This window comes from Macaca mulatta, chromosome 12, assembly GCF_049350105.2.
Source record: "Macaca mulatta isolate MMU2019108-1 chromosome 12, T2T-MMU8v2.0, whole genome shotgun sequence".
In the NCBI taxonomy this organism is placed as follows: Eukaryota; Metazoa; Chordata; class Mammalia; order Primates; family Cercopithecidae; genus Macaca; species Macaca mulatta.
In genome coordinates, this window is record NC_133417.1 from 15,939,881 (window position 1) to 15,967,339 (window position 27,459).

The 27,459-nt window shown below is 41.9% G+C and overlaps 1 protein-coding gene across 12 annotated transcripts in view; it reads left to right on the forward strand.

Annotated features, from left to right (window-relative positions):
• The window catches only part of CLASP1 (cytoplasmic linker associated protein 1), a 312,280-nt gene that overhangs the window by 125,422 nt on the left and 159,399 nt on the right, over positions 1-27,459 (forward strand). For all 12 annotated transcript variants that reach the window (XM_077956839.1, XM_077956840.1, XM_077956843.1 and 9 more), the window contains exons 6-8: positions 944-1,019; positions 11,456-11,553; positions 26,759-26,826. In XM_077956839.1, the coding sequence (XP_077812965.1) occupies positions 944-1,019; positions 11,456-11,553; positions 26,759-26,826 (242 nt within the window). The remainder of the gene's footprint in view (positions 1-943; positions 1,020-11,455; positions 11,554-26,758; positions 26,827-27,459) is intronic.

Below are 27,459 nucleotides of genomic sequence, written 5' to 3' on the forward strand. Positions count from 1 at the left end.
TATTTTTAGGAGAGGCTTTTTTAAAATTATAAATTTCAAGACTTTTTTTCTGGTTATGAAAATAATACTGTATATATCATAAAAATTTACACAAGGAAAAAATAAAGATTACTGTAATTCTGTTACCTTCAGATAATCATTTTATCCTAACCTGTAAAGTTATGTTATTTTTAAAAACAAAATTGAGATTGTAATGTTTATATTACTTGTACATTTTTTCCATCTTAATATGTTAGTTTTTTCAGTGCCATTAAATTTGGCCATATGTAGCTGAAGCTTTAAAAAAAAAAAAAAAAAAAAAAACCTCTAGCCTTTGATCACAGTAGCTCCAGTTTTAGGAATTTATGGTAAGGTAGTAGGCAGATTAACCAAGAGATTTTTATTCACAAAGGCCATTTGTCATGGCAGGGATGGTGATGGTGAAAATTGTAACTCAAATGTGCCCCAGTAGGGTAGTACTTGGCTCAGATGTGCCCCAGTAGGTAGATGCTCTGATATGATTGCAGTCTTTTCATCCAGCGGTATTGCCTGACTGTCTACCGTAGCAGAGGGCTCTGCCACAGCACATGGGAGAGTTAAACAAGGTCCCTCCAGTGACTCGTAGTTGGCTTACAGTGACAGAACAGCACTGCAGAGGCAGCACCTGTGAGGCAAGCGGGACCCGGGGTGCTCTGGCCCAGCGTTAAAGGGGTAGGGCCAGATTGGCCAGAGCCCTGGGGGACAGGAGGAAGACTCACCTGGGAGAAGCCACCCTAGGTTTTGAACTCTGTGCAAAGGGGCCATCGGACACATTTACTTTGGAGCCAGTGTGGATGGGATGGAGAGAGACTTGGTATGAGGTGGTGGTGGGGATTGGGGAGACACGGGAAGGGCAGGTGTGGGCAGACAGGCGTCTGTCTTTCTTCAGTTCTCACTAACAAGAAAGCACTCCTTTTGTTTTCAGCTCTGGAGCTCAGACTTTAACACTAAGCAAGATTGTGCCACATATATGCAACTTACTTGGAGATCCAAACAGCCAGGTGAGTGAGAAGGAAAACCCGCGGGGGAGGCCATTGCTTACAGACTGTTGAGATGCATTCTGGTGCTCTGTGTATACCCAATAGGTGGGTGGGACTGGAGTCCTAGTCTTCATAGAACAATGATTTTTTAAGAGATCCAGTACCCATTAGCATTTATAAAATATTTATACATTTAAATATATAAAATAAGTTTGCGTTTAAGTTTAAAATTGGTAAATGTGGTGGCCACTCTGCGCTCTTCCATACACAGGGCTGAGAAATCAACTAGCCTAGAAACTGATGTTTTCCAGACCAGCCTCCAAGATAAGATGTCTGGCCACTACCTCTGCAGCCAAAAGGGGTGGTGCCGGGGGTTGTGGTGCAGAATCTGCTGAGGTGGGGGAGAATGATTGGAAGAGGGTCTGAGGGGACTTTTCTGAGGTGATGGGAATGTTCTACATTTTGCTTTGTGGGGGTGGCTCCACTGTGTATATCATTGTGGAAACTCCTTGAACTCTGAACCCTTAAGAACTGCAGATTTTACCTAAATTAACGAAAAGTACCACTTCTTTAGTGTGAGGGTAGGAGAGGAGCTGGCTGTCTCACCTGTGAGTTACCAGGCAATTCAAAAGTTGTACAAGTCTGGGCTGGAGAAGTAGCATTGAACTCTCCTCCCAGTTCAATGCTATTTCTCAACCAGAGTCATTTTTATTATGTCATCTCATACAAACTGATAAGAATGATACTTCATTAGAAGAAGGGACAGAAAGTGGAACAGTAATTTACAAGATAAATACGTATGGGCAGTGGCCTCTCTGTGAAATCTTGGTTGATAATTGCTAAGTTACCCTCCCAGGAGTCTGTATCAGGCTGGCCTTCCACCCAGCCTCCCCTGGCCTCTAGCTCCCCTGAGTCTGCACCCCTCCCCTCCTGCTCTCCAGGCCCTTTCCTTACCTTGCTCTTAGTTCCAGCAGCAGTTGTCTCTCCCTTCTCTTTGGCTGTTGTGCTGCTCCTTCCACTCCAGCCTCTCCCCTCCTCACTGCCTGTTGTCTGCTGTCTCCCTGCTTGCTTATTCCACTCATGCCGTTTTTCAGCCTTTGTTGAAAATATATAGCATTAGGCTGGGCATGCGGTGGCTCATGTCTGTAATCCCAGCACTTCAGGAGGCCAAGGTGGGTGGATCACTTGAGGCCAGGAGTTTGAGACCAGCCAGGCCAACATGGTGAAACCCCATCTCTACTAAAAATACAAAAATTAACCAGGCATGGTGGCGTTCACGTGTAATCCCAGCTACTTGAGAGACTGAAGCACAAGAATCACATGAACCTGGGAGGCAGAGTTTACAGTGAGCCAAGGTCGTGCCACTGCATTCCAGCCTGGGCAACCCAGCAAGACTTTGTCTAAAAAAAACAAAAGAAAAGAAAAGGAAAATACATGGCATTGGAAAGAAATGCTTAGGATTTTTTTTTTTTTTCTTCTAAGAAAGAAAAAGGCGAAGTCTCGCTCTGTCACCCAGGCTGGAGTGCAGTGGCGCGATCTTGACTCACTGCAAGCTCCGCCTCCCGGGTTCACGCCATTCTCCTGCCTCAGCCTCACGAGTAGCTGGGACTACAGGCACCTGCCACCACGCCCGGCTAATTTTTTGTATTTTTAGTAGATACGGGGTTTCACCATGTTAGCTAGGATGGTCTCGATCTCCTGACCTCTTGATCCGCCCACCTGGGCCTCTCAGCGTGCTGGGATTACAGACGTGAGCCACCACACCCGGCTAGACATTTTTATTTACTTAATCATACTTTATATTCAATGTTAATTTAAAAATAAATGGAACTATTTTTTAAAAAGATTCTAAATTACCAAATAGATTATTGTTTTGTACCCTTCCCCCTTTGGGTTTTGTTTCTGTTTTTGTTTTCTGTGGGAAAAATCCTTTGTAGAGGCGGCACTCTGGGGGTGTGGCTGCTGCCACGTGGAGTGCTCTAGCAGAACAGAAAAGCCAACTTGCTGAGGTGATTCTATCCTCTTTCAGTTGCTGACTTTGGCCAGACAGGTGATGTGAATGTTCACACTGCCTGTGGAGATCTTAGAACCTGGGGTGGGTGGTGCGGGGCTGGCTCCTCTAAATGCACTTCCGCGGTGGAGGCAGTAGAAAAACACAGGCCAGACCTACACCGTCCAGAACGACAGCAAGGGACGTTGTGTCGAATCCGGTTTGGGGAGGGAAGCACTGTATGGCTGTGCACCACACTGCAGTCCATCCCACAGGGTCCCCTCACTAACCCCCGTTTCCCCTTCTTCCTCTTTTTCTTCCACATATATTTAGCGAGAGCTCGTGCTGTGGGCCTGCCTTGTCTGTCTGGATCCTTGGGCTTTTTGGGGAAGGGGATGGAGATTACTAGCTTAATTTTGCTTCTGAGACTCAGATTTTGCTTCTGTGACTGAGGTGGACCACATCCTCTAGAGGAAAGTGAAGGAAATGCCTCGTTGTCCTAGGGCTCGTCACTGATGTATAACCTCAGTATTTCCCTGCCCAAAAGATCATGTATTCGGTGTAGATTTTAAGAGACATTGGGAGTGGAATGTAAGCACATTTAATATTTTGAATGGGCCCATTCTCATCCTTGAAGCTATTCAGGTGAGCCTTGGAGAGTACCTTACTCTTCACAGGGTTTCCTTTTCCCTGAAGTTCTCTGCTAGAGGAGGCCTCACTTAAAGGTTCCCTAAAGCTTCGGTAGAAAGGAGACAGGTAGGGCCTAGTCTGCTTTTGTGTTGGGCTACTCTCTGATACTATTTTTTTCCTTTAGATCTAGAGTTAACTTGTAAGTTCTCTAGGGATTTTAACAAGATTTCCTTTATTTTAGAAGTACACAGATTAAATTTCAAACGATCAGCACAATCCCACATTCTCAAAATGTTGATTCAGTTGTTTAAGAATTTAAGATAATGTTGAGTCTTTAACAGTTTGACATACTGTTCTGAAGTTGCCAAAAGGCAGAGTATGTTAAATATTAATACTTGAGCTACCTGACGCAATGTAAGATACCTAGGTTAAAGGCATAGATCCCTGCTTTGTATGTAATAGCTGACCTTGGGGTCACTTGGATCTTGAGCCTCAGTTTCCCCTTTAAAGTGGAGGCAGTGGTAAGTGCCCCACCCCTCAATCCTTATGAGAGTCCTTGCAAGTGAGTGTTCTTAGGTGCTGGTGTGACCTGTTGGTCCAAGTAGAAGACTCTTCAGAAGGCCAAGTTACTCAGTAGTCTCCTCCTCATCTGAGATGGCCATTTTTATTTGCAGAAATCGTGCACCTACCATGTGCCAGTGGGTTTCTGAGAAACTCAGGTGTATAGTGCTTTAAGAATATGAAAAGCCTTAATTGTAGGATAGCCTTAGTGTCTTGAGATGTATTTGTGATACTGACATAGCCATACTTACCCCAAACATTGGCAGCCCTGGAGTAGACCGTGCACATACTGCCACATACCAGACACTAGTTTCACTACCACAAATCAGGTGCTCCTGACTGATTGTGGGTAATAGTAATAATACAACTGAAAAACAAAAGTAGTACATTTAAATGGATCACATCTTACTGCTGTATAAATCACAAATAGATTGTATAATTTTAAAAAATAATTTATGAAGAAACAAAGAGATAGTTTTTAAAAATAAGATAGAAAATATGAGACTTGTTTAAGTCAAAAATTCAAGTTAGCACTTCTTGCCTAGTGTCTTTAATGGCAGTTATACTTTTTGTGCCAGGAAGCCCTAGGCTTTGGCCAGGAGTTTGGAACCTATAGTGGTTTTGTGGGTTGAGTTCTAGGCCTGTGTGTCTGCTTTTGAGAAAATTCTTATTATTTGTTTTGTTTTTTCATTTCCCCCACCTCATCCGTAAAATGAGATTGTTACTCTATGGGCAGCTTTCAGTATTCTGTAGTAGACAGGATTTACGGCTAGAGTATTCCAAACTGAGACTCTGAAAATAATCCATATATTCACATGTGCCTTAGGAATGGTTTGTCCGCACATATATTTGCACACATAGACATGCACATACACAGACATACAGTCAATCCATATCTCTCTTCTGCCAGGAAGTTCTGCCATCCACCTCCCCGATACTAACCAAGTTAATTATTCCTGCTTCTGGGGTTCTTGTGTAGCTTGCATGTGCTTTTGCTGTTGCCTTTATTTTAATTTTTTCGTTAATCTTTCCTACTAGTTTCTCATCCTCTAGATTTAGGATTATAACTTGTTCCTCTTTGCAGTTCCCAATGCCCCATAATTATTTGAATAACTTTCCTTTATTTGCCAAGTCTCAGACCAGAGGGGACACTGTTGTATCAGCGTTGTCTCTGCCCTCAGGCGCCTGATCTAGTGGTCAGCCTCCAGCTCTTCATTTCCATACAGCCAGTGTGTGGAGAATCCTCTCAGCTCTTTGGGCAGTGGCTAACAGAGACTGGATTTGGTGGTTAAAATTAACTCGGCATGTGTTCGTTTCTTAGTGGTCTGAGTGCAGTGACTCAGAGCAGGGAGGCCTTTCAGAGGGGGCCACAGGTGCACAGTGTGTGTGGGCTAGGATGCTTTTGGTTACAAGTGACTGAAAGCCCAACTGCGAATCATTAGAGCAGTGGGGAAATGTGTCATTCTGCATGATGACGGGTCCTGACATAGGAAGTTTCCGGGATCTGCCAGTAGCTCGGAGCCGGAGTCTCAGGCATCTCAGGCTGTGTGTGTTGCCCCCTGGAGCTCTTAGCACAGGCACAGCACAGGTACAGCTGCCGTACGCATGCACAGTTGGCCTGGCAGAGGGGAGGCGCTTCCTGAGCTCCTCTTCTGTTTTCAACTTTCATATTGAAAGGTTCAAACATACACATAAGTAGTGATAGTGCCATAAAGCGTCCCCATGTGCCATCAGCTCATTTGACAAGGCCAGTTCAGTTTTGCCTTTTTTCCCTCCTGCATCCCATTATTTTGAAGCAAAAGTTGGATTATTTTGAAGCAAATCTTAGACCACATTTGTTTAACTCTTAAATATTTTAAAAGATAGACTTTTTTTTTCCTTCAAAAACATAACCTTAAATAACATTGTCACCTCGTATGCCCCAAGAATCAGCAGTTCTCTCCTATCGTCAGACACCCAGCTGGTGTTCACTTTTCCCTGAATGTCTTTTTCCAAGAGCAGAGAAATGTTTTCCAGAAGCTTTCCTACAGACTCCCATCATGTTTCACTGTTGGAGAGTTGCGTTCCATGCTCCTGTGTGACCCAGCTGCTGGGAAGGGATTAGAATTATGTGACGGCCATACACTAAGGCTGTCCCTCCTGAGCTGAGAGAAGCTTTTCTTCCCGGAGGTGTGGATTTCAGTACAAAGTCTGTGCTTGTTGATGAGGACAGGGCAGTGGCTGTAACAGAGGTAGCCGGTGGTCCAAGGCATCCTGACACCAGGAATTCCCTTGACTAGATAAGAAAAGCCTGAGTTCTGCCTGAAAACTTTTGATTTCATCTTCACAGCACCTCACCTCCCTTTTTGCAGGCAGGCTGGCAGAGGTGGCATCCAGTGGGCCTCCCCATGCTGACTGCTGGCCCTCTTGTTGAGTTAGGTCACGTTTTCAAAGCCTAAAACATCTTGAAACATATGATGACCATTGCTCATTCCGTGCTCTCTCCAGCTAGACAGAGCTCAGGAGGAGGGAGGAGCACCTCTGCTGCCGGCTTGCCAGAGCTCCCATGTGGCCCGCCACAGTTGTAGCCTGGGAGCTGGGCTGAGCTCTTGGGCCCAGCTGTGTGGGGTGCTGGGGTACCCATGCTCCAAGGCACTGGCTGTGGGGCTGTGCTGGGTTCTAGGAGGACAGGGTGGGTTTAGGGTCTCATCAGTTTATAGACTGCTTCCCTGTCCCGCACCCTAGGGCGGAAGCCTTCCTTTGAGTTTTTTCCTTTGCAGGAAGCCCTTATTTTGGCATCTGCATTAAGGTGCAGTGTGCTGGTAAGAATGTTGGCTCGCCCCAGAGAGGTAGGATTTTGGACCCCAGCCTGCCATTCCTGCTCTGTGGGCCTTGGGCAGGTGACCAACCTTGCCAGCCTCTACGCCCTCCTCTGTGCAGTGACTATGAGGAAGGAAGGAACAACATGGTCGGACGTTGGAGACCTTAGATTCTGTAAAGCACGCGTATGAGACCTGGCAGAGCATGCTGCCTGTATGGGGCTCTTGTCTTTTTGCGGTCTTCATGGCCTGACACGTTGCGGTGCCTTTCTGGGGTGTGCCTGAGGGCTCAGCAGGGAGAGGCAGTGCGAGACCAGTGAGAGCCTGTGTAGAAGCGAATAGCTGCATTGTCCTTCAGTCTCGGCTGAATGGCTTTTATTTAAACCTCTTCTCTATTAGAGTGTCCTACTTTGCAGTACCAAAGAATATCTGTTCATCTGCAGTTCTTCAGTAAAGAATAGTTTAGACCCCTAAATGCTATCTGACCCTGTAACTTTCTAGGTCTAAGGAACAATTATTTTAAAGGATAAAGATATTGGTTTAAAAGATGTAGATAACACTAGCCATTGTGTTGATTGCTTTATAGGTACAAACTATAGGCCACAAACTGCTGGCGTAAAGCTGGTTTCAGCCTGTAGATGTGTGGGTGTGTGTATGCTTGTGCCTGCAGAGTGTTTTAATTTTATATTTTGAATTCAAATGATTTTATATTTGGGAGATTTATATTTTTAACTTGTCTTGAAAGAATAGAAGGTCTGGTACAGCTGTGCTTCCATTCCTCTGTGGCCGGGTGGTGCTGGCCCGTCCGCCTGAACCTCTGCACCTTATCCCTCTTCTGTCCCTGCCTCCAGGGTTTCCTGCCAGTGCCATTCGTCACCCTGCACTCAGCCTGCTGCAGTCATTCACTCCTCATGTCACTGCCTGGCCTGTGTAGGCGTTTCAGTTCATTTTCACCTAGTAGGCCTTCAAATATTTGTTGAATGAAACTGTTGTTTCTTCCAGTCCTCAGAGCAATCCTCAATTTACAAAGGAAGAAATTGAGACCAAAGGAGTTCTAGTGTTTTGTCTAAGGTTACACAGCTCCCTAAATGGCCGAGTAGGTCCTTAAGTCTACTTATTAATAATTCACTCTAAAGCTAGTAATTTTTCCAGTAAATCTCTTAAACGTTTATGGCCCAGACTTTCTAAGTAGCTGACTGGGTATTGATTGTTCTTTAAAGAGATCACCCATTGAGATTTGCTCTGAGCAGATGTGTTATCCCTAGAAAATAAGCAGTGGTGATATACTTTAATAATAATATTCAAGTTATAGTAGCATTGACTACTTCTGTAATATGTGCATTTTTCTTTTTTTGTTTTTTTTGAGACAGCATCTTGCTCTGTCACCCAGGCTGGAGTGAAGTGGTGTGATCTTGGCTCACTGCAATCTCCACCTCCTGGGTTCAAGCGTTTCTTGTGCCTCAGCCTCACAAGTAGCTGGGACAAACAGACAGACACCACCATGCCTGGCTGATTTTTTCTTTTTATATTTTTGGTAGAGACGGAGTTTCACCATGTTGGCCAGGCTGGTCTCCAACTCCTGACCTCAAGTGATCTGCCTGCCTCGGCCACCCAAAGTGCTGGGATTACAGGCATGAGCCACTGTACCCGACTGCATTTTTCAATGTAAAAATATTTCCTAACATTAGAAATTACTTTTTTTTTTCCCCCAAAAATAAACTGATAATCTGTGTTTGTCAGCTCTGGCTGCCATAACAAAAAGCTGTAGACTGAGTGAGTTAAACAACAGAAATTAGTTTTCTTACAGTTTTGGAGGCTAGGTTCTGGTTGGGGCTCTCTTCCTGGCTTGTAGATGGCTGCCATCTCACTATGTGCTTATATGACCTGTTCTATGTGCCTACACAGCTCTCTGGCTTCTCTTATGAGGACACTAATCCTCTAATTTTAGGGTCCTGCCATCATGACCTCATTTAACCTTAATTGCCTCCTTTTTTTCTTTTGTTTTTTGAGACGAGGTCTCACTCTGTCGCCCAGGCTGGAGTGCAGTGGCGTGATCTCAGCTCATTGCAACCTCTGCCTCCCAGGTTTAAGTGATCCTCCTATCTCAGCCTCCCAAGTAGCCGGGATTACAGATGTGTACCACCACGCCCAGCTAATTTTTGTATACTTTAGTAGAGACGGGGTTTCACCATGTTTGCCAGGCCAGTCTTGAACTCCTGACCTCAAACTCGCCTGAACTCGAACTCCTCAACTTGAACTCGCCTGCCTGGGCCTTCCAAAGTGCTGGGATTATAGGCATGAGCCACCATACCCGGTTACCTTCTTTTTAAAAAAAAAAAAAAAAAGCCTGAGTCTTGCTTTGTCTCTGAGGCTAGAGTGCGGTGGTAGGATTATAGCTCACTGCAGCCTCCAACTCCTGAGCTTGAGTGATCCTCCTACCTCAGGCCCCCCAAGCAGGTGGGACTGTAGGTGAGTACCAACTGGCCCAACTAATTCAGAAAAAATTTTTTTGTAGAGTTGGGCGCTCACTTTGTTGCCCAGGCTGGTCCCACACCCCTGGGCTCAAGCTGTCCTCCCACGTTGACCTCCCCAAGCACTGGGATTACATGTGTGAGCCTCTGTGCTCGGCCCTTAATTGCATCCTTATAGGCCTTATCTTGAAATATGTTAGAGAGTTAGGGCTTCATCATTTGAATTTTGGGAGCACACAGTTCAGTCCATAGCATGAGGTTTTGGGGGACAAGATAATGTAGCCTAAGATTTGCCTTTTTCCGCTGGAAGAGATAAAAATTATGAGTAAAGTTACCTGTCATGTAACACTGCTAAATCAGAGGGCTACCTTCAGTGTTTCAAACTGTAATTTTTTGTTTGTATTCCTACTTCTTTTCTCTCCATTCTGCACTACCTTGATGTTGTACTCCCATCTTTGCTTACTGAATTAAGCACAGCCTCCCCCAGTACCACCTGGCCTTGGTTCCATTTTATATTTTAAAAATGTTTTTCTTCCTACCTTTTTATTTGCAGTTTTTTTTAACGTACAGAGAAATTGAGTGTATTTACCAGTTAACATTTGTCACATTTGTTCTGTATCTGTGTGTATACACATACATACATATACAGACACACACTTTTTTCTTGAACCATTTGAAAGTAACATGCAGATATAATTTTTTTTTTTTTTTAGTTTTTTTTTTTTTTTTTTTTTTTTTTTTTTTTTTCTGAGACAGAGTCTCGCTCTGTTGCCCAGGCTGGAGTGCAGTGGCACGATCTTGGCTTACTGCAAACTCCGCCTCCTGGGTTCTCCTGCCGCAGCCTCCTGAGTAGCTGGGATAACAGGTGCATGCGCCACCGTGCCCGACCAATTTTTTTGTATTGATAGTAGAGACGAGGTTTCACCATGTTGGCCAGGCTGGTCTCGAACTCCTGACCTCGTGATCTGCCTGCTTCGGCCTCCCAAAGTGCTGGGATTATAGGCGTAAGCCACCGCGCCCAGCCTATAACGATATTTTAAACCCTACACATATCAGTGTGTATCATTTAATAACAAGGATATTTTCTTATATAAACTTGTCATTTTTCTCACCCTGGAAATTTAACATTGATACAGTGATGTGTAATATACAGTCTGTATTCAAATTTTCCCAGGTTAAAAAGAAAAAATCTACCCTGTCTCTCACACCTTATTTCGTATTTCATGCTGCTTTCTTAGTTTGTATCTGGTCTGGCCAGACTGGTGTACTTCCTCTTCCTGAAGCATGTGCCGTACATGTCTGCTTTCGTGCCTTTGCACAGGCTGTGTCTTATTCGGAATCCGCTCATTCCATCTGGACCTGGTGAAATCCTGCTGTTCCAAGCACTTTGCAGTGGTTTTTCCTCATGTGGCATCCCTTGACATCCCCTAATGTGTTTGCTCCCTTCTTTAAACCGCAAGCTCTTTATGCTCTTGAATAATGTCTATTGCATCATGCCCTGTAATGAATGTAGAATTTTAGGACTTTTTAAAAATCTCCTTCTTAGGACTAGGGGCTTCTTGAGTATGGAACTTCATATAGCCTGTACTCTCCATTTTTGTTGCTCATTAAGTATTTGTTTAGTTGACTTAAACCCAGAGTGTTTCACATGGTATTTTATTTTTAGTATAATTTATTTATTTTTAGTGTTGTTTCTTAATTTGGAAAGATGGTCTGAAAATTCCAGTTTTCTGAAATTATCTTAAAGAATGCAAAGAACTAAGGATATGGACTTTACTGTGTATATAGGGATGGGGGTCCCACAGTTTTACTACCCTTTGACATTGTATCAGCAAAGTGAAAACTGTCAAACATGGCTTTCTCTAGACAAATGTATATAAGGATTGTATTCACAGTTCCACTGGTAAAATGGTGATAAATTGGGGTGGTATATGGCCTGTTGTATCCCAGCAGGACTTGCTGGGGGATGACACAGAGCAGCTGTAAGATCTCTTCTTTTATATCTAGGTTCGAGATGCAGCAATAAACAGCTTAGTGGAAATTTACAGACATGTAGGAGAACGTGTGAGGGCAGATCTCAGTAAAAAAGGATTGCCACAGTCCCGGTGAGTGCAGATTTTTTGCTTTCTTCTGCTCTACCCCCCATTCTTTTCCAGTTAATATCTTGATTTGCAGTACTTTTTCTGTTGTGGTTATTTTATTCAAAGAATATATGGTTAGAGGGTAGTTGGAGATTTTGTCCAGATCATACATCAGGGGTCCCCTCCCATTCCACTTCCTCAGAAATGAGACTTTCTCACCCAGACTGGCCAGGTCCCATGCCACATACTGATTTTAAAAGCAGTTGGTATTGAAAAATTCAGCACTCTTACAGTTTTATGGTTCTATATCTAAGATTCTGTATCTATATCTGTACAGACAGCACTTAGTATAGTAGGTGCCTAGAATACATTTGAATGAATGAAGCCATTCCAGGATGTGTTTGGATAAAAATTCATAAGTTATAATTTTAGAAATCATGTTTTAAATGTAACTTTCTGTTTTCATGTCATTCTCAATGTGTATAATTCCATGCAAAGGGATCAGCGTCTCATCAGACCCAAGACAACTGGAGTCCAGAAATGTGACTTTGTTATAGTCCAAATTTTTAAAATAGTGTAATGATCAGATATGTATAATTTTAACTGTGATGGAGAAACTTAACACCAAATTAATTCCAAACTTTTACCCTGGGTCATTCCTTTAAGGGGGAAAGTAGTGTTAAAATTCCAGACAGAACTGGAGTGGACTCACAGGGCAGCTTATCTGAGCCTGTCATTTTGTCTATGCAAACCCCAGAGGCCTAGAGACATGAAGTGACTTTTGAGAGACTACTACACAGCTACTAAGAGTCAGAACCAAGTTCAAAATCCTGTTCTTCGGACTTGCCTTTAATTTTCTCTGCCCTGTTTCACAAAATAGTTGATGGCGTACTGGGCATCTAGAAATGGTATGGAATACTGAAATATACAGGAGTTAACTGTCTTGATGTCTCTAAGGCAAATATGACAGCAGTGGGCCCCAGACCCTCAAGTGGCGGCTCCACGGGCAAACAAGTGGACTATGTTTCCTTGTGGTTGAGAGTCATGCCTGATCTGGAATTGCTCTCACCATCTGTGCACAGGATGATTAGATGGGAATAAAACTACTTTTCATGTTCTTTACAAAAGATAATCTGCGAGAATAGTTTTTTGTTTTTTTTTTTTTGAGACAGAGTCTCGCTCTGCCGCCCAGGCTGGAGTGCAGTGGCATGATCTTGGCTCACTGCAAGCTCCGCCTCCCGGGTTCACGCCATTCTCCTGCCTCAGCCTCCCGAGTAGCTGGGACTACAGGCGCCCGCCACCTCGCCCGGCTAGTTTTTTTTTATTTTTTGGTAGAGACGGGGTTTCACCGTGTCAGCCAGGATGGTCTCGATCTCCTGACCTCATGATCCGCCCGTCTCGGCCTCCCAAAGTGCTGGGATTACAGGCTTGAGCCACCACGCCCGGCCTTTTTTTTTTTTTAAATTCCTTTGTTTTGTGAACCTCAGCCTTCTGGTCTTTGAATATACGGTGAGAACAGAGGAGGAAAAAGAACTCAGCAGCAATACTGAACAATCTCTCAGGGAAAATTGGAGGGCACAGATGATCAGGGAAGGCATGATATCAAGGGAAGGGACTGTTAAATGACGAAGTCACCATGGTTGTTCAGGAAACAGGTCTTGAGAGTGAAACCCTGCCCTGCTGCAGGGCTGGCCTCACGCCATGCTGTGTAACGTGATGTGACCCCAGACCGTGAATCCACCATTTTACACAGTTTCCATCTTAACAGGAGGCTTCCTCTGTATGTTTGGAAAGTAACCACAGCAAACTAGCAAATCAGGGAGAAACGACATGGTAGAACCGAGATCTAGAGAGGTGAGAGTACAGGAAAGAGTTCATGCAGCCAGCCTGAGACTGCTGTCCTTAGAAAGGCCTGCTTACAGGCCTGGCCCCAGGCTAGTGTCTAGAAATGTGGGTTTGGGGAGGGCCCCCACCATTCCCAACAAGTGGGATAAGAGTGGCTCACTGTGTCAAACTGCACAGCACAGTGTGGTTTATGCTGGATACCTGTAACCTCTCTGCCAGTTGGTCCCTAAAGCCTGTTTCCACCTGGACTGGCTGCCTTCACTGCCTCTTGGAAACCCATCATCCTGACATCTCTTTGTCATACTGGGTCTTTGCTTCACCTTTCTCGGCAGGTGCATCTGCTGTTTCTTGGAGACCAGGCCTTTTCTTTCTTGGTTCATTCATTCATTCATTTGTTCATTTGTCCATTTATTTAATTTTAAAAATTATTTTTATTTGTTATTATTATTTTTTGAGGCGGGACCTCACTCTGGTACCCAGACTGGAGTGCAGTGGCACGATCGTTGCTCACTGCAGCCTTAACTTCCTGGGCTCAAATAATTGTTCCACCTCGGCCCCCCAAGTAGCTGGGACTAGAGGTGCATGCCACCATGTGCGGGTAATTTCTGTATTTTTTGTGCAGATGGGGTTTTGCCATGTTGTCTAGGCTGGTCTCAGGCTGATTTTTTTTGAGTCACTGATTCAATCTCTTTACTTGTTAGAGGTCACTGATTCAATTTCTCTACTTGTTAGGGGTCTATTCAGATTTTCTGTTTCTTTTTGAAGCAGTTTTGGTAGCTTGGGTCTCTGTAGGAATTTAGTCATTTTATCTTGGTTATTTAATTGTTGGCATATAATTGTTCATAGAATTCCCCTGTAATCCTTTTTATTTGTACATGCTCAGCAGTGATGCCTTCCCTTTCAAGGTTTTTATTTGATTAATTTGAGCCTTTGCCCCTCTGGTCAGTCTGGTTAAGATTTGTCAATTTTTGTCTTTTCAAAGAACTAACTTCTGATTTCATTGATTTTTCTCTTTTTCCTGTTGTATATATTTTGCTTATTTCACTCTAATCTTTACTTTTGATTGGTTTGATGTACTTGTCTTTTTCCAGTTTTTTAAGATGGTTATTGATTTGAGATCTTGTTTTAATGTGGACATTTACACCTATGAATTTCTAAGTACTGCTTTAGCTGTATTCCATAAGTTTTGATATGTTAATGTTTTCATATATCTCAAAGATTTTCTAATTCCTTTTTGTTTTCATTTTTGAGTTGTTACTTTGGAGTGTTTATTTGATTTCTACATTTTTTGATTTCTCATTTCTTTTTGTTATTAATTTCTGATTTTATCCTATTGTAGTTAGAAAAAATAATTTGTATGGTTTCAGTCATTTGAAATTCTTTTCTTGAAATTAAAAACATTTTTTTTGAGACAGAGTCTCACTCTCTTGTCCAGGCTGGAGTGCAGTGGTACAATCTTAGCTCACGGCAACCTCTGCCTCCTGGGTTGAAGCGATTCTCGTGCCTCAGACTCCCAAGTAGCTGGACTTACAGATGTACACCACTACACCTAGCTAATTTTTCTAATTTTAGTAGAGATGAGGTTTTGCCACATTGCCCAAGATGGTCTCGATCTTCTGCCCTCATGTAATCTCCCTGCCTCAGACTCCCCAAGTACTGGGTTTACAGGTATAATCCACCATGCCCGGCTTGAAATTTATTGAGGCTTATTTTTGTGGCCTGGCATGTGGACTCCTGGATAATGTTCCATGTATGCTGGGAAAGAATCTGTAAGCCAGGCCCAGTGGCTCATGCGTGTGATGCCATCCCTTTGGGAGGCTGAGACAGGATTGCTTGAGCCCAGGAGTTCAAGACCAGCCTTGGCAATGTGAGACCCCATTTCTACAAAAAAATAAAAAAATTAGTTGGGTGTGGTAGCATGTGCCTGTGGTCCTAGCTAGCTACATGAGATGCTGAGGCAGGAGAATCTCTCCAGCTTGGGAGGTTGAGGTTGCAGTAAGCTGAGATCGTGCCATTGCACTCCAGCTTGGGTGACAGAGAGAGACCCTGTCTCAAAAAAAGAAGAATCTGTATTCTGATACTGTTTGTTTGAATATCTTATAGATGTTTGTTCTAGTTGGATTATAGTGTTATTGAAGTCTTTTATTTTCTTGTTGAGCCTCTTTCTGGTTTTTAAAATCCATTAAGGAATGTACATATTGAAGTTTCCAGTTAATACTGGTGAATTATCTATTTCTCTCTTCAGTTGTCACTTTTTGCTTCCTGTATTTTGGGCTCTGTTCTTAGATGCATATATGTTCATAACTGTTACTATTGTAACAATTATTTACATTAGGTATATCTCCTAATGCTATCCCTCCCCCCTCCCCCCTCCCCACAATAGGCCTCGGTGTGTGATGTTCCCCTTCTTGTGTCCAAGTGATCTCATTGTTCAATTCCCACCTATGAGTGAGAACATGTGGTGTTTGGTTTTCTGTTCTTGCGATAGTTTGCTGAGAATGATGGTTTCCAGCTGCATCCATGTCCCTACAAAGAACATGAACTCATTCTTTTTTATGGCTGCATAGTATTCCATGGTGTATATATGCCACATTTTCTTAACCCAGCATGTCACTGATGGACATTTGCGTTGATTCCAAGTCTTTGCTATTGTGAATAGTGCTGCAATAGACATACGTGTGCATGTGTCTTTATAGCAGCATGATTTATAATCCTTTGGGTATATACCCAGTAATGGGATGGCTGGGTCAAATGGTATTTCTAGTTCTAGATCCTTGAGGAATCGCCACATCGTTTTCCACAATGGTTGAACTAGTTTACAGTCCCACCAGCAGTGTAAAAGTGTTCCTTTTTCTCCACATCCTCTCCAGCACCTGTTGTTTCCTGATTTTTTAATGATTGCTATTCTAACTGGTGTGAGATGGTATCTCATTGTGATTTTGATTTGCATTTCTCTGATGGCCAGTGATGATGAGCCTTTTTTCATGTGTCTGTTGGCTGTATGAATGTCTTCTTTTGAGAAGTGTCTGTTCATATCCTTTGCCCACTTTTTGATGGGGTTGTTTGTTTTTTTCATGTAAATTTGTTTGAGTTCTTTGTAGGTTCTGGATTTAGCCCTTTGTCAGATGAGTAGATTGCAAAAATTTTCTCCCATTCGGTAGGTTGCCTGTTCACTCTGATGGTAGTTTCTTTTGCTGTGCAGAAGCTCTTTAGTTTAATTAGATCCCATTTGTCAATTCTGGCTTTTGTTGCTGTTGCTTTTGGTGTTTTAGACATGAAGTCCTTGCCCATGCCTATGTCCTGAATGGTATTAGCTAGGTTTTCTTCTAGGGTTTTTATGGTTTTAGGTCTAACATTTAAGTCTCTAATCCATCTTGAATTAATTTTCATATAAGGAGTAAGGAAAGGATCCAGTTTCAGCTTTCTACTTATGGCTAGCCAGTTTTCCGAGCACCATTGATTAAATAGGGAATCTTTTCCCCATTTCTTGTTTTTGTCAGGTTTGTCAAAGATCAGATGGCTGTAGATGTGTGGTATTATTTCTGAGGACTCTGTTCTGTTCCATTGGTCTATATCTCTGTTTTGGTACCAGTACCATGCTGTTTTGGTTACTGTAGCTTTGTAGTATAGTTTGAAGTCAGGTAGCGTGATGCCTCCAGCTTTGTTCTTTTGGCTTAGGATTGTCTTGGCAATATGTGCTCTTTTTTGGTTCCATATGAACTTTAAAGCAGTTTTCCAATTCTATGAAGAAAGTCATTGGTAGCTTAATGAGGATGGCATTGAATCTATAAATTACCTTGGGCAGTATGGCCATTTTTACAATATTGATTCTTCCTATCCATGAGCATGGTATGTTCTTCCATTTGTTTGTGTCCTTTTATTTCACTGAGCAGTGGTTTGTAGCTCTCCTTGAAGAGGTCCTTTACATCCCTTGTAAGTTGGATTCCTAGGTATTTTATTGTGTTTGAAGCTATTGTGAATGGGAGTTCATTCATGATTTGGCTCTCTGTTTGTCTGTTATTGGTGTATAAGAATGCTCGTGATTTCTGCACGTTGATTTTGTATCCTGATACGGTCCATCAATACCGAATTTATTGAGAGTTTTTAGCATGAAGGGCTGTTGAATTTTGTCAAAGGCATTTTCTGCATCTATTGAGATAATCATGTGGTTTTTGTCTTTGGTTCTGTTTATATGCTGGATTACGTTTATTGATTTGTGTATGTTGAACCAGCCTTGCATCCCAGGGATGAAGCCCACTTGATCATGATGGATAAGCTTTTTGATGTGCTGCTGGATTCGGTTTGCCAGTATTTTATTGAGGATTTTTGCATTGATGTTCATCAGGGATATTGGTCTAAAATTCTCTTTTTTTTGTTGTGTCTCTGCCAGGCTTTGGTATCAGGATGATGTTGGCCTCATAAAATGAGTTAGGGAGGCTTCCCTCTTTTTCTGTTGATTGAAATAGTTTCAGAAGGAACGGTACCAGCTCCTCCTTGCACCTCCGGTAGAATTCGGCTTTGAATCCGTCTGGTCCTGGACTTTTTTTGGTTGGTAGGCTATTATTGCCTCAATTTCAGAGCCTGCTATTGGTCTATTCAGGGATTCTGCTTCTTCCTGGTTTAGTCTTGGGAGAGTGTAAGTGTCCAGGAAATTAACCATTTCTTCTAGGTTTTCTAGTTTATTTGCGTAGAGGTGTTTATAGTATCCTCTGATGGTAGTTTGTATTTCTGTGGGGTCAGTGGTGATATCCCCTTTATCATTTTTTATTGCGTCTATTTGATCCTTCTCTCTTTTCTTTATTAATCTTGCTAGCGGTCTATCAATTTTGTTGATCTTTTCAAAAAACCAGCTCCTGGATTCATTGATTTTTTGGAGGGTTTTTTGTGTCTCTATCTCCTTCAGTTCTGCTCTGATCTTAGTTTATTTCTTGCCTTCTGCTAGCTTTTGAATGTGTTTGCTCTTGCTTCTCTAGTTCTTTTAATTGTGGTGTTAGGGTGTCAATTTTAGATCTTTCCAGCTTTCTCTTGTGGGCATTTAGTGCTATAAATTTCCCTCTACACACTGCTTTAAATGTGTCCCAGAGATTCTGGTATGTTGCATCTTTGTTCTCATTGGTTTCAAAGAACATCTTTATTTCTGCCTTCATTTTGTTATGTACCCAGTAGTCATTCAGGAGCAGGTTGTTCAGTTTCCATGTAGTTGAGTGGTTTTGATTGATTTTCTTAGTCCTGAGTTCTAGTTTGATTGCACTGTGGTCTGAGAGACTGTTTGTTATAATTTCTGTTCTTTTACATTTGCTGAGGAGTGCTTTACTTCCAACTATGTGGTCAATTTTGGAATAAGTGCAATGTGGTGCTGAGAAGAATGTATATTCTGTTGAGTTGCGGTAGAGAGTTCTGTAGATGTCTATTAGGTCTACTTGGTGCAGAGTTGAGTTCAATTCCTGGATATCCTTGTTAACTTTCTGTCTCGTTTATCTGTCTAATGTTGACAGTGGGGTGTTGAAGTCTCCCATTATTATTGTATGGGAGTCTAAGTCTCTTTGTAAGTCTCTAAGGACTTGCTTTATGAATCTGGGTGCTCCTGTATTGGGCGCATATATATTTAGGATAGTTAGCTCTTCCTGTTGAATTGATCCGTTTACCATTATGTAATGGCCTTCTTTGTCTCTTTTGATCTTTGATGGTTTAAAGTCTGTTTTATCAGAGACTAGGATTGCAACCCCTACTTTTTTTTTGTTCTCCATTTCCTTGGTAGATCTTCCTCCATCCCTTTATTTTGAGCCTATGTGTGTCTCTGCATGTGAGATGGGTCTCCTGAATACAGCAGACTGATGGGTCTTGACTCTTTATCCAATTTGCCAGTCTGTGTCTTTTAATTGGAGCATTTAGTCCATTTACATTTAAGGTTAATATTGTTATGTGTGAACTTGATCCTGTCATTGTGATATTAGCTGGTTATTTTGCTCAATAGTTGATGCAGTTTCTTCCTAGCATCGATGGTCTTTACATTTTGGCATGTTTTTGCAGTGGATGGTACCGGTTGTTCCTTTCCATGTTTAGTGCTTCCTTCAGGATCTCTTGTAGGGCAGGCCTGGTGGTGACAAAATCTCTAAGCATTTGCTTATCTGTAAAGGATTTTATTTCTCCTTCACTGATGAAACTTAGTTTGGCTGGATATGAAATTCTGGGTTGAAAATTCTTTTCTTTAAGAATGTTGAATATTGGCCCCCACTCTCTTCTGGCTTGTAGAGTTTCTGCCGAGAGATCTGCTGTTAGTCTGATGGGCTTCCCATTGTGGGTAACCCGACCTTTCTCTCTGGCTGCCCTTAACATTTTTTCCTTCATTTCAACTTAGGTGAATCTGACAATTATGTGTCTTGGAGTTGCTCTTCTCGAGGAGTATCTTTGTGGCGTTCTTTGTATTTCCTGAATTTGAATGTTGGCCTTCCTTACTAGGTTGGGGAAGTTCTCCTGAATGATATCCTGAAGAGTGTTTTCCAACTTGGTTCCATTTTCCCCGTCACTTTCAGGCACACCAATCAGACGTAGATTTGGTCTTTTCACATAATCCCATATTTCTTGGAGGCTTTGTTCATTTCTTTTTCCTTTTTTTTCTCTAGACTTCTCTTCTCACTTCATTTCATTCATTTGATCTTCAGTCATTGATACTCTTTCTTCCAGTTGATCGAGTCAGTTACTGAAGCTTGTGCATTTGTCACGTATTTCTCGTGTCATGGTTTTTATCTCTGTCAGTTCGTTTATGGCCTTCTCTGTATTGATTATTCTAGTTATCCATTCTTCCATTCTTTCTTCAAGATTTGTAGTTTCTTTGCGCTGGGTGCGTAGTTCCTCCTTTAGCTCTGAGAAGTTTGATCGACTGAAGCCTTCTCTCAGCTCGTCAAAGTCATTCTCCATCCAGCTTTGATCCGTTGCTGGCAATGAGCTGTGTTCCTTTGGAGGGGGACATGTGCTTTGATTTTTTGAATTTTTTGAATTTCCAGCTTTTCTGCCCTGCTTTTTCCCCATCTTTGCCATTTTATCTGCCTTTGGTCTTTGATGCTGGTGATGTACTGATGGGGTTTTGGTGTGGGTTCCTTTCTGTTTGTTAGTTTTCCTTCTAACAGTCAGGACCCTCAGCTGTTGGTCTGTTGGAGATTGCTTGAGGTCCACTGCAGACCCTGTTTGCCTGGGTATCAGCTGCGAAGGCTGCAGAAGATAGAATATTGCTGAACAGCAAGTGCTGCTGTCTGATTCTTGCTCTGGAATCTTCGTCTCAGGGGTGTACCCCACCATGTGAGGTGTGAGGTGTTGGTCTGCACCTAGTGGGGGATGTCCCCCAGTTAGGCTACTCAGGGGTCAGGGACCCACTTGAGCAGGCGGTCTGTCCATTCTCAGATCTCAGCCTCCGTGCTGGGAGATCCACTGCACTCTTCAAAGCTGTCAGACAGGGTCATTAATATCTGCAGAGGTTTCTGCTGCATTTTTGTTTTTTGCTATGCGCTGTCCCCAGAGGTGGAGTCTACAGAGACAGGCAGGCCTCCTTGAGCTGCGGTGGGTGAGTTCGAGCTTCCCGGAGGCTTTGTTTACCTACTTAAGTCTGATCAGCAATGGCGGGCGCCCCTCCCTCAGCCTGGTTGCTGCCTTGCAGTTAGATCTCAGGCTGCTGTGCTAGCAATGAGGAAGGCTCCATGGTCCTGGGACCCTCTGGGCCAGGTGTGGGATATAATCTCCTGGTGTTCCATTTGCTAAGACCCTTCTTAAAGCGCAGTATTAGGGTGAGAGTGACCTGATTTTCCAGGTGTTGTGTGTCTCAATTTCCCTTGGCTAGGAAAAGGAATTCCCTTCCCCCTTGCCCTTCCCAGGTAAGGCGATGCCTCGCCCTGCTTCAGCTCTGGCTGGAAGGGGGGACCAGACAGACTCTAGTGAGATAAACCCGTACCTTGGTTGAAAGTGCAGAAATCACTATCTTCTGTGTCGCTCCTGCTGGGAACTGGAGGCTGGAGCTGTTCCTATTCCGAGTCTTATTTGTTTATGCAGTCTGACTTTTAAAAACTTTTCATTGGAGTGTTTAATCCATTTATATTTAATGTAGTACTGGTAAGGTAGAATTTATGTCTGCAGGTGTGCTATTTATGTTCTATATGTCATGATTTGTTTCTTTGTTCCTCTGTTACTGCCTTATTTTGTGTTATATAGATATTTTCTAGTGTAATACTATAACTCTCTGTTTATTTTACTTTTTTGGAGGGGCTTATTTGCGGTTGCTCTGGGGCTTACAATTAACATCTTAAACAGCCTAGTTAAAACTGATACTATTTAATTTCAGTGTTAAAAAGCTTTACTCCTACTTAGCTGTCTTCTTCTTTTTTGCTGTTGTCATGTAAGTTATATCTTTATACATTATAAGCCCACCAATGCATATAGTTCTATACTTATTGCTTTATGCAGTTTCTTTTTAAGTTATGTAGAACAAGAAAAGAGTTAAGAACAAAAAGTACCTTTATACTATATTTTGTATTTACCTATGACTACATAGGTATAACTATATTTTTACTTATTTTCTTTATTTCTTCATGTGAATTTGAGCTGTTGTACAGTGTCCTTTCATTTCAACCCGAAGGACTGTTGCTTTTTGTTTATCTGGTAATATCTTAAGTTCTCCTTTGTTTTTGGTGGATAGTTTTGTTACATATAGAATTATTGGTTGATTGTCTTTTTAATTTCAGAACTTTGAATATATTATCTATTCTCACGCTGCTCCACTCTGGCTTTCATGGTTTCTCATGAGAAATCAGGTATTGACCTTTTTGAGGATCCCTTGTGCACAATGAGTGGGTTCTCCATTGTTGCTTTAAAGATTTTCTCTTTGTCTTCTCTTGTGACAGTTTGGTTATTGTGTCTAGATTTGGATCTCTTTAAGTTTATCCTGTTTGGAGTTGGTTGTTAAATATATAGATTGTTTTATATCAAATTTGTGAAGTTTTTAGCCATTATTCTTCATATCTTTTTTGATAATTTTTCAACGTGGTAGTTGCCTGAGGCAACAATAACAACTAGGGCAAAGAATCGGACCCAAAAAGTCTTTGAAAAGTACCATATGGCCTTGTCTTTTTTCTCTTTTCCTGGGACCTCTATTATGTGACTGTGTTGGTACATTGGTTTTGTAAGATGATCTCTTGGGCTCTGTTCATTTTTTTTTTGTTTCTGTTACTTAGATAGGATATAATAACAGTTGACTCATCTTCAAATTTGTTGATTACTTCTTGTCCCAGCTCAGATCTGTTGTTGAACTCCTCCTAGTGAATTTTTAATTTCAGTTATTGTACATTTCGTCTCCAGAATTTCTATATGGTTCTTTTAAATATATTCTTTCTCTTTGTTGTTATTCTCTATTTGGTGAGACATTGTTTTTGCACTTTAATTATTCAGAAATAGTTTTCTTTAGATCTTTCAGCGTATTTATATTAATTGACTTGAAGTCTTCATTGAGTTAAGCCAATGTATAGGTTTCCTTACAAATAGTTTTTGTTGACTGAATTTTATTTCCTTTATATGGGCCATATTTTCTTGTTTCTTTGTCTCACAATTTCTTGTTGACTCTGGACACTTTAAATAATATATTGTGGCAACTCAGGAAATCATATTCTTTCCCCTCCCCAGAGTTTTTGTTGTTACTGTTTATTGTTTTTGTTGCTTATTTTGGTCTAGTGACTTTCCTAAATGAATTCCTTAAAGTCTTTGTTCTTTATTTTATGTGGCCACTGAATTCTCTGGTTAGTTAGCTTAGCGATTAGCTAATGATTGCACAGAGGTTTCCTTAAGCGTGTTGAACCAGTAAGTCTCCCAGACTCTAGTGACTGGCTCTGTGTTTTGGGGGCATGCTTTCAGTGCTGTGAGAGGTGTTTTACACCTCTGTCTTCCTTTTTACTTCCTGCTTGTTCAGAGTGTCAAAGTCAGCCAGTGGGGGACATTAGAGCCTTCAGGGGTCTTTCCTGGGCCTGTGCATTTGCATAGCCTTGCACATATACCTCCCAGATTCCCAGGAGTATGTCAGTATATTCGGAGTTTGCTGTGGACATCTCAATTTCTAGCCCCCGCCCTCTTTTCCTGCCCCCCCACCCCCCATTTTTGGTCAGTTTCTTTGCTCCAGTTGTTATTTCTGTCTCAGGTGTCCACCATATTGAACAGTTGTCACTGGTTAGTTTTGATCATCACCTCAGGGAAAAGGCCTCTAACATTGAACAAGCTCTAAGTCAGGTCAGATAAAGACAAGCCCTACAATTGGGCTCGCAGGGATGTGCCAGGTAGGTGGAATGATAGTTCTTTGGGAATGGGGACTTTTAGGGAGCTCCAGACTTGGGAGTTTCAGCTCTTTCTAGTGGCTGCCAGGCTGCTTGTTTTCTCTTACCATGATGGTAAGTTGATTTGGACAGTTTTTGCCAATGTTTTCTTTGCTTCTTTGAAGCAGATTTTTGAGGGTCCATACTCTGCCATTTTAAAGGGCTCCTCTCCTGTTTTATGATCACAATATTTTCTCTTATCTCTTTGGAAGCACTAATGACATTTTTTTGAAAACTTTTTCTTTCTCTTCAAAATCTCGTCTGTCCTCCAAGTTTGGATTTCTAAGTATGTGTTTATGTCGATTTCTCTTTTTCATGCTAGAAGCTCTAAGTATATGGATGCAGCTTATTGACTGAGATTGCTGTGTTTAAGTATTTGCTTCCAGGAAATTATTTAAAATGTATATATAAAATTTTCTAGGAAGGAACTAATTTGAACTAAATCTTATAGTAAAATAAATTCCAATTGGATTGAAGAGTTTAATATGGAAATTTAAATTCAGAAAAAGTAGGGGAAGATGGTAGTTATTTGTCAAACCAGTAAAGAAATTTATTTTAAATGGAAATCCAGAGATTTAAAATAAAACAATTTGGTGGCTTCAGAGGGTAATCATTAGTTATGTATTCAATGTCTTTGAATATATAAAACTCATCCCTTTAGATTTGTGTGAATCAGTAGTTCCCAAGAGAGACATTTTATATTTTTGTGCTCAGAGCTAGCAAACAAAACCAGTCCTTTCATTCCTAAGGAATGCTTTGTTGGTGTTAGAGTGTCTCTTTAGGTGGTAACCTTGATAGGAGCTGTTGTAGCAGCATTAATGAGCAGAGAATGAGGGAGCTAGTGAGACAGGAGTGTGAAAGCAGAGGGAATTCTGAATTAAGGTGCACATACCAATAATAGTTATGTTTATAGTGTTCTCATACCTAGTTGTTCAGGCCTGCCAGGTCGTGGGTAATGTGACCGCAGTGAGCATGCCTTACCACTGAGAACGAATCCACAGACTCCGTACACAATTACCATTTAGAATGCTGAATACTCTCCCAGGAATGGGAGAAATACTTGCCCTCTTCCAGTAATTTCAGGAACAACCAGACTAGAGGTATACCTTGGCTCCAACTTACAAACTTGCAGGCATGCTCACATCAGAGGCTGTGGTTGTGACACAATCAAGTAGTGCTTTAGTGAGGGCATGCCCTGGCAACCTGTGTCATGATGTTATTTATGAGTTTGTCAAGCCGTTGAAGATCTTTGTTACTTTAAAAAAGGGAAGATAATGGAAACATCATAAGAAACACAATCATGTAAGGCATCTTTCCAGTTCTTTAGTAACTGCTGGAGTTGAAAGTGAGTTATAGTTTTACTCATTTCTGGTCCTGAGATGGCAGTTGGAGTTTTATTCAGTGCCAGTTTTAACTAATGGGTAGCGTCTGCCTGGAATAGTTTTGAGAAGGATTCTGAGGGAACATCTGGGCTTGGTGGAAAGATGGCTTGAAAAGATTGTTGGTGTCACCTATGGAATGGGGAGAGGCAGTGCATCAGGCTGGTTCATCCCCTTCATTTGCTGATGTGTAATTTTGGCCTCTCTGTTACTTAGAGCATGAGCTCCAGAGGGTAAGAACTCACTAGCTCGGTGTTGGGCTCATAGTGGGCACTCTAGTTTTGAGTGAATGAACAAATGAATGAACAAACACCAGAGCTTGTGTGAATACCCACAGTTTTCCAGAGTGAGGAGTTAGGTTTCAGCTGTCTAACATAGAGATGTAACTCCTGAGCGAGCATCTGCATGGCATATGTAGTGCTTGATACAAATACCAAGAGAGCATAGCTCACATCTATACCCCTGAGGAGTTTCCATTCGCTTGAGAAGAAAAGACAAACATGTTTGAAATGATGAGAGCTGGCAGGATAGGATGGTGTGCTAAAAAGCACTAAAATGTCCCTAAAATTGAAGGCATAGATACATTACTTTGGAATCTCAACACTTACTCCAATATACCTGTGCTGTGCTTGAGAAAACCTCTTTTTTCTTTTTCTTTTTTTTTTTTGAGACAGAGTTTTGCTCTTGTTGCCCAGGCTGGAGTGCAGTGGCGCAGTCTCGGCTCACTGCAAGCTCCACCTCCTGGGTTCAAGCGATTCTCCTGCCTAAGCCTCCCTAGTAGCTGGGATTACAGGCACCCACCACCACATGCAGCTGATTTTTTGTATTTTTAGTAGAGATGGGGTTTTACTATGTTGGCCAGGCTGGTCTCGAACTCCTGACCTCAGGCAATCCACCTGCTTCAACCTCCCAAAGTGCTGGGATTACAGGTGTGAGCCACCACGCTGGGCTCAAGAAAGCCTCTTTTTTAACTTTTTCTATTAAGTATGATTGCATTCTCCCACCTTTTTCTTTCATTTTTGGTGTCACTAGGATGGAGTATTTAGACTGGTTAAGGAATTTTGCTTTAATTTAAATGCCAAGGTGAAATGATCCATTAATAGAAAATAAATGTAATACAGATTTTTTTTAAGCTGAAGATTATCCAGTCACAGCATTTGTTTCTAGAGAAATTATTTCTAGCATTTTTGGATTGAGCATGAATCACAGCAGGAAGCACAAGCCTTTGTAATGTACTATTAGTGCATTTTGAAAAGCTCCATCCTAAGTAATTGATAGTTTGCGCTAAGAGAGAAATAGGAGAAACACACACTTCTCATAATATATACATTTTGTGTAGAGTAGTCAGTAATGTCTGAGAGCAGGGGCTCTGGATTACTACTCTCAGGGCTAGAATCTCCACCCCACATGTATGTCACCTTAAGGAGATTAAGTGAGCTCTTTCAGATAGACTTCTAGGCCCATTCTTTACCCATAGTAAGTGCTCAGTTATTGTTGGCTATTGTTAATGTTATTGATTTAGTCACTGTGTTTCGTTCTTAGGTGGGTCTGTATCATTGATTTTTGGGGGGCGGTGGGGATCAACTTCACATTAGCATTTTAATGTAATTGGCTATGAGCAGTGATGGTTAATAGTTTGTTTACATTTTTGCTTTCATACAGATTGAATGTAATTTTTACAAAATTTGATGAAGTCCAGAAATCTGGAAACATGATACAATCTGCAAATGGTGAGTAGAAAAAGCATTCTCTGCTTTTGCTTTTTCAGTTTTACATTTGTATCATTTATGTTATATGTGAACAGCTGAATTAGGTAATTTAGTAAGAGTTTCTAACTCTTAAAACTTAACCTCCATTCACCCAGTTTTCCAGGCCAGAAACAGTGGAGTGAATCATCACTGACTTTCATAACCTGTACTGAATTTAACTAATCCTGTTGGCTTTACTTTTAAAATTGCATCCTGAATCCCAGGAACTCTCATCATCACTGCTACTGTCTTCCCAGCGCAAGCTGTCATGGTATTTTACCTGGGCTCTTGTGTTTCCCTCCTAAACAGTATCTTTTCTTCTACTGTTTCCCCATACCTAAAGTCTGTTTTTCTATAGCAACCAGAGTAATCCTTTCAGAATACAAGTCAGGTGATGTGAATCTTCTTCCTAAACCTCCAAAGGCTTCCCATCACACTCAGGCTGCAATTCAGCAACTCACCATGGCTCACTGGGCCTTGAGTGATCTGGCACCCATCACCATTCTGATGTCATTTGAATTGTTCTTTGTGAAAGTTCTCTTTGCTCTAGCCACGTTGACCTCCTTGCTAATTTTGAACATTTTGAGCATCTCCTGCTTCAGGACCTCTGTGCTT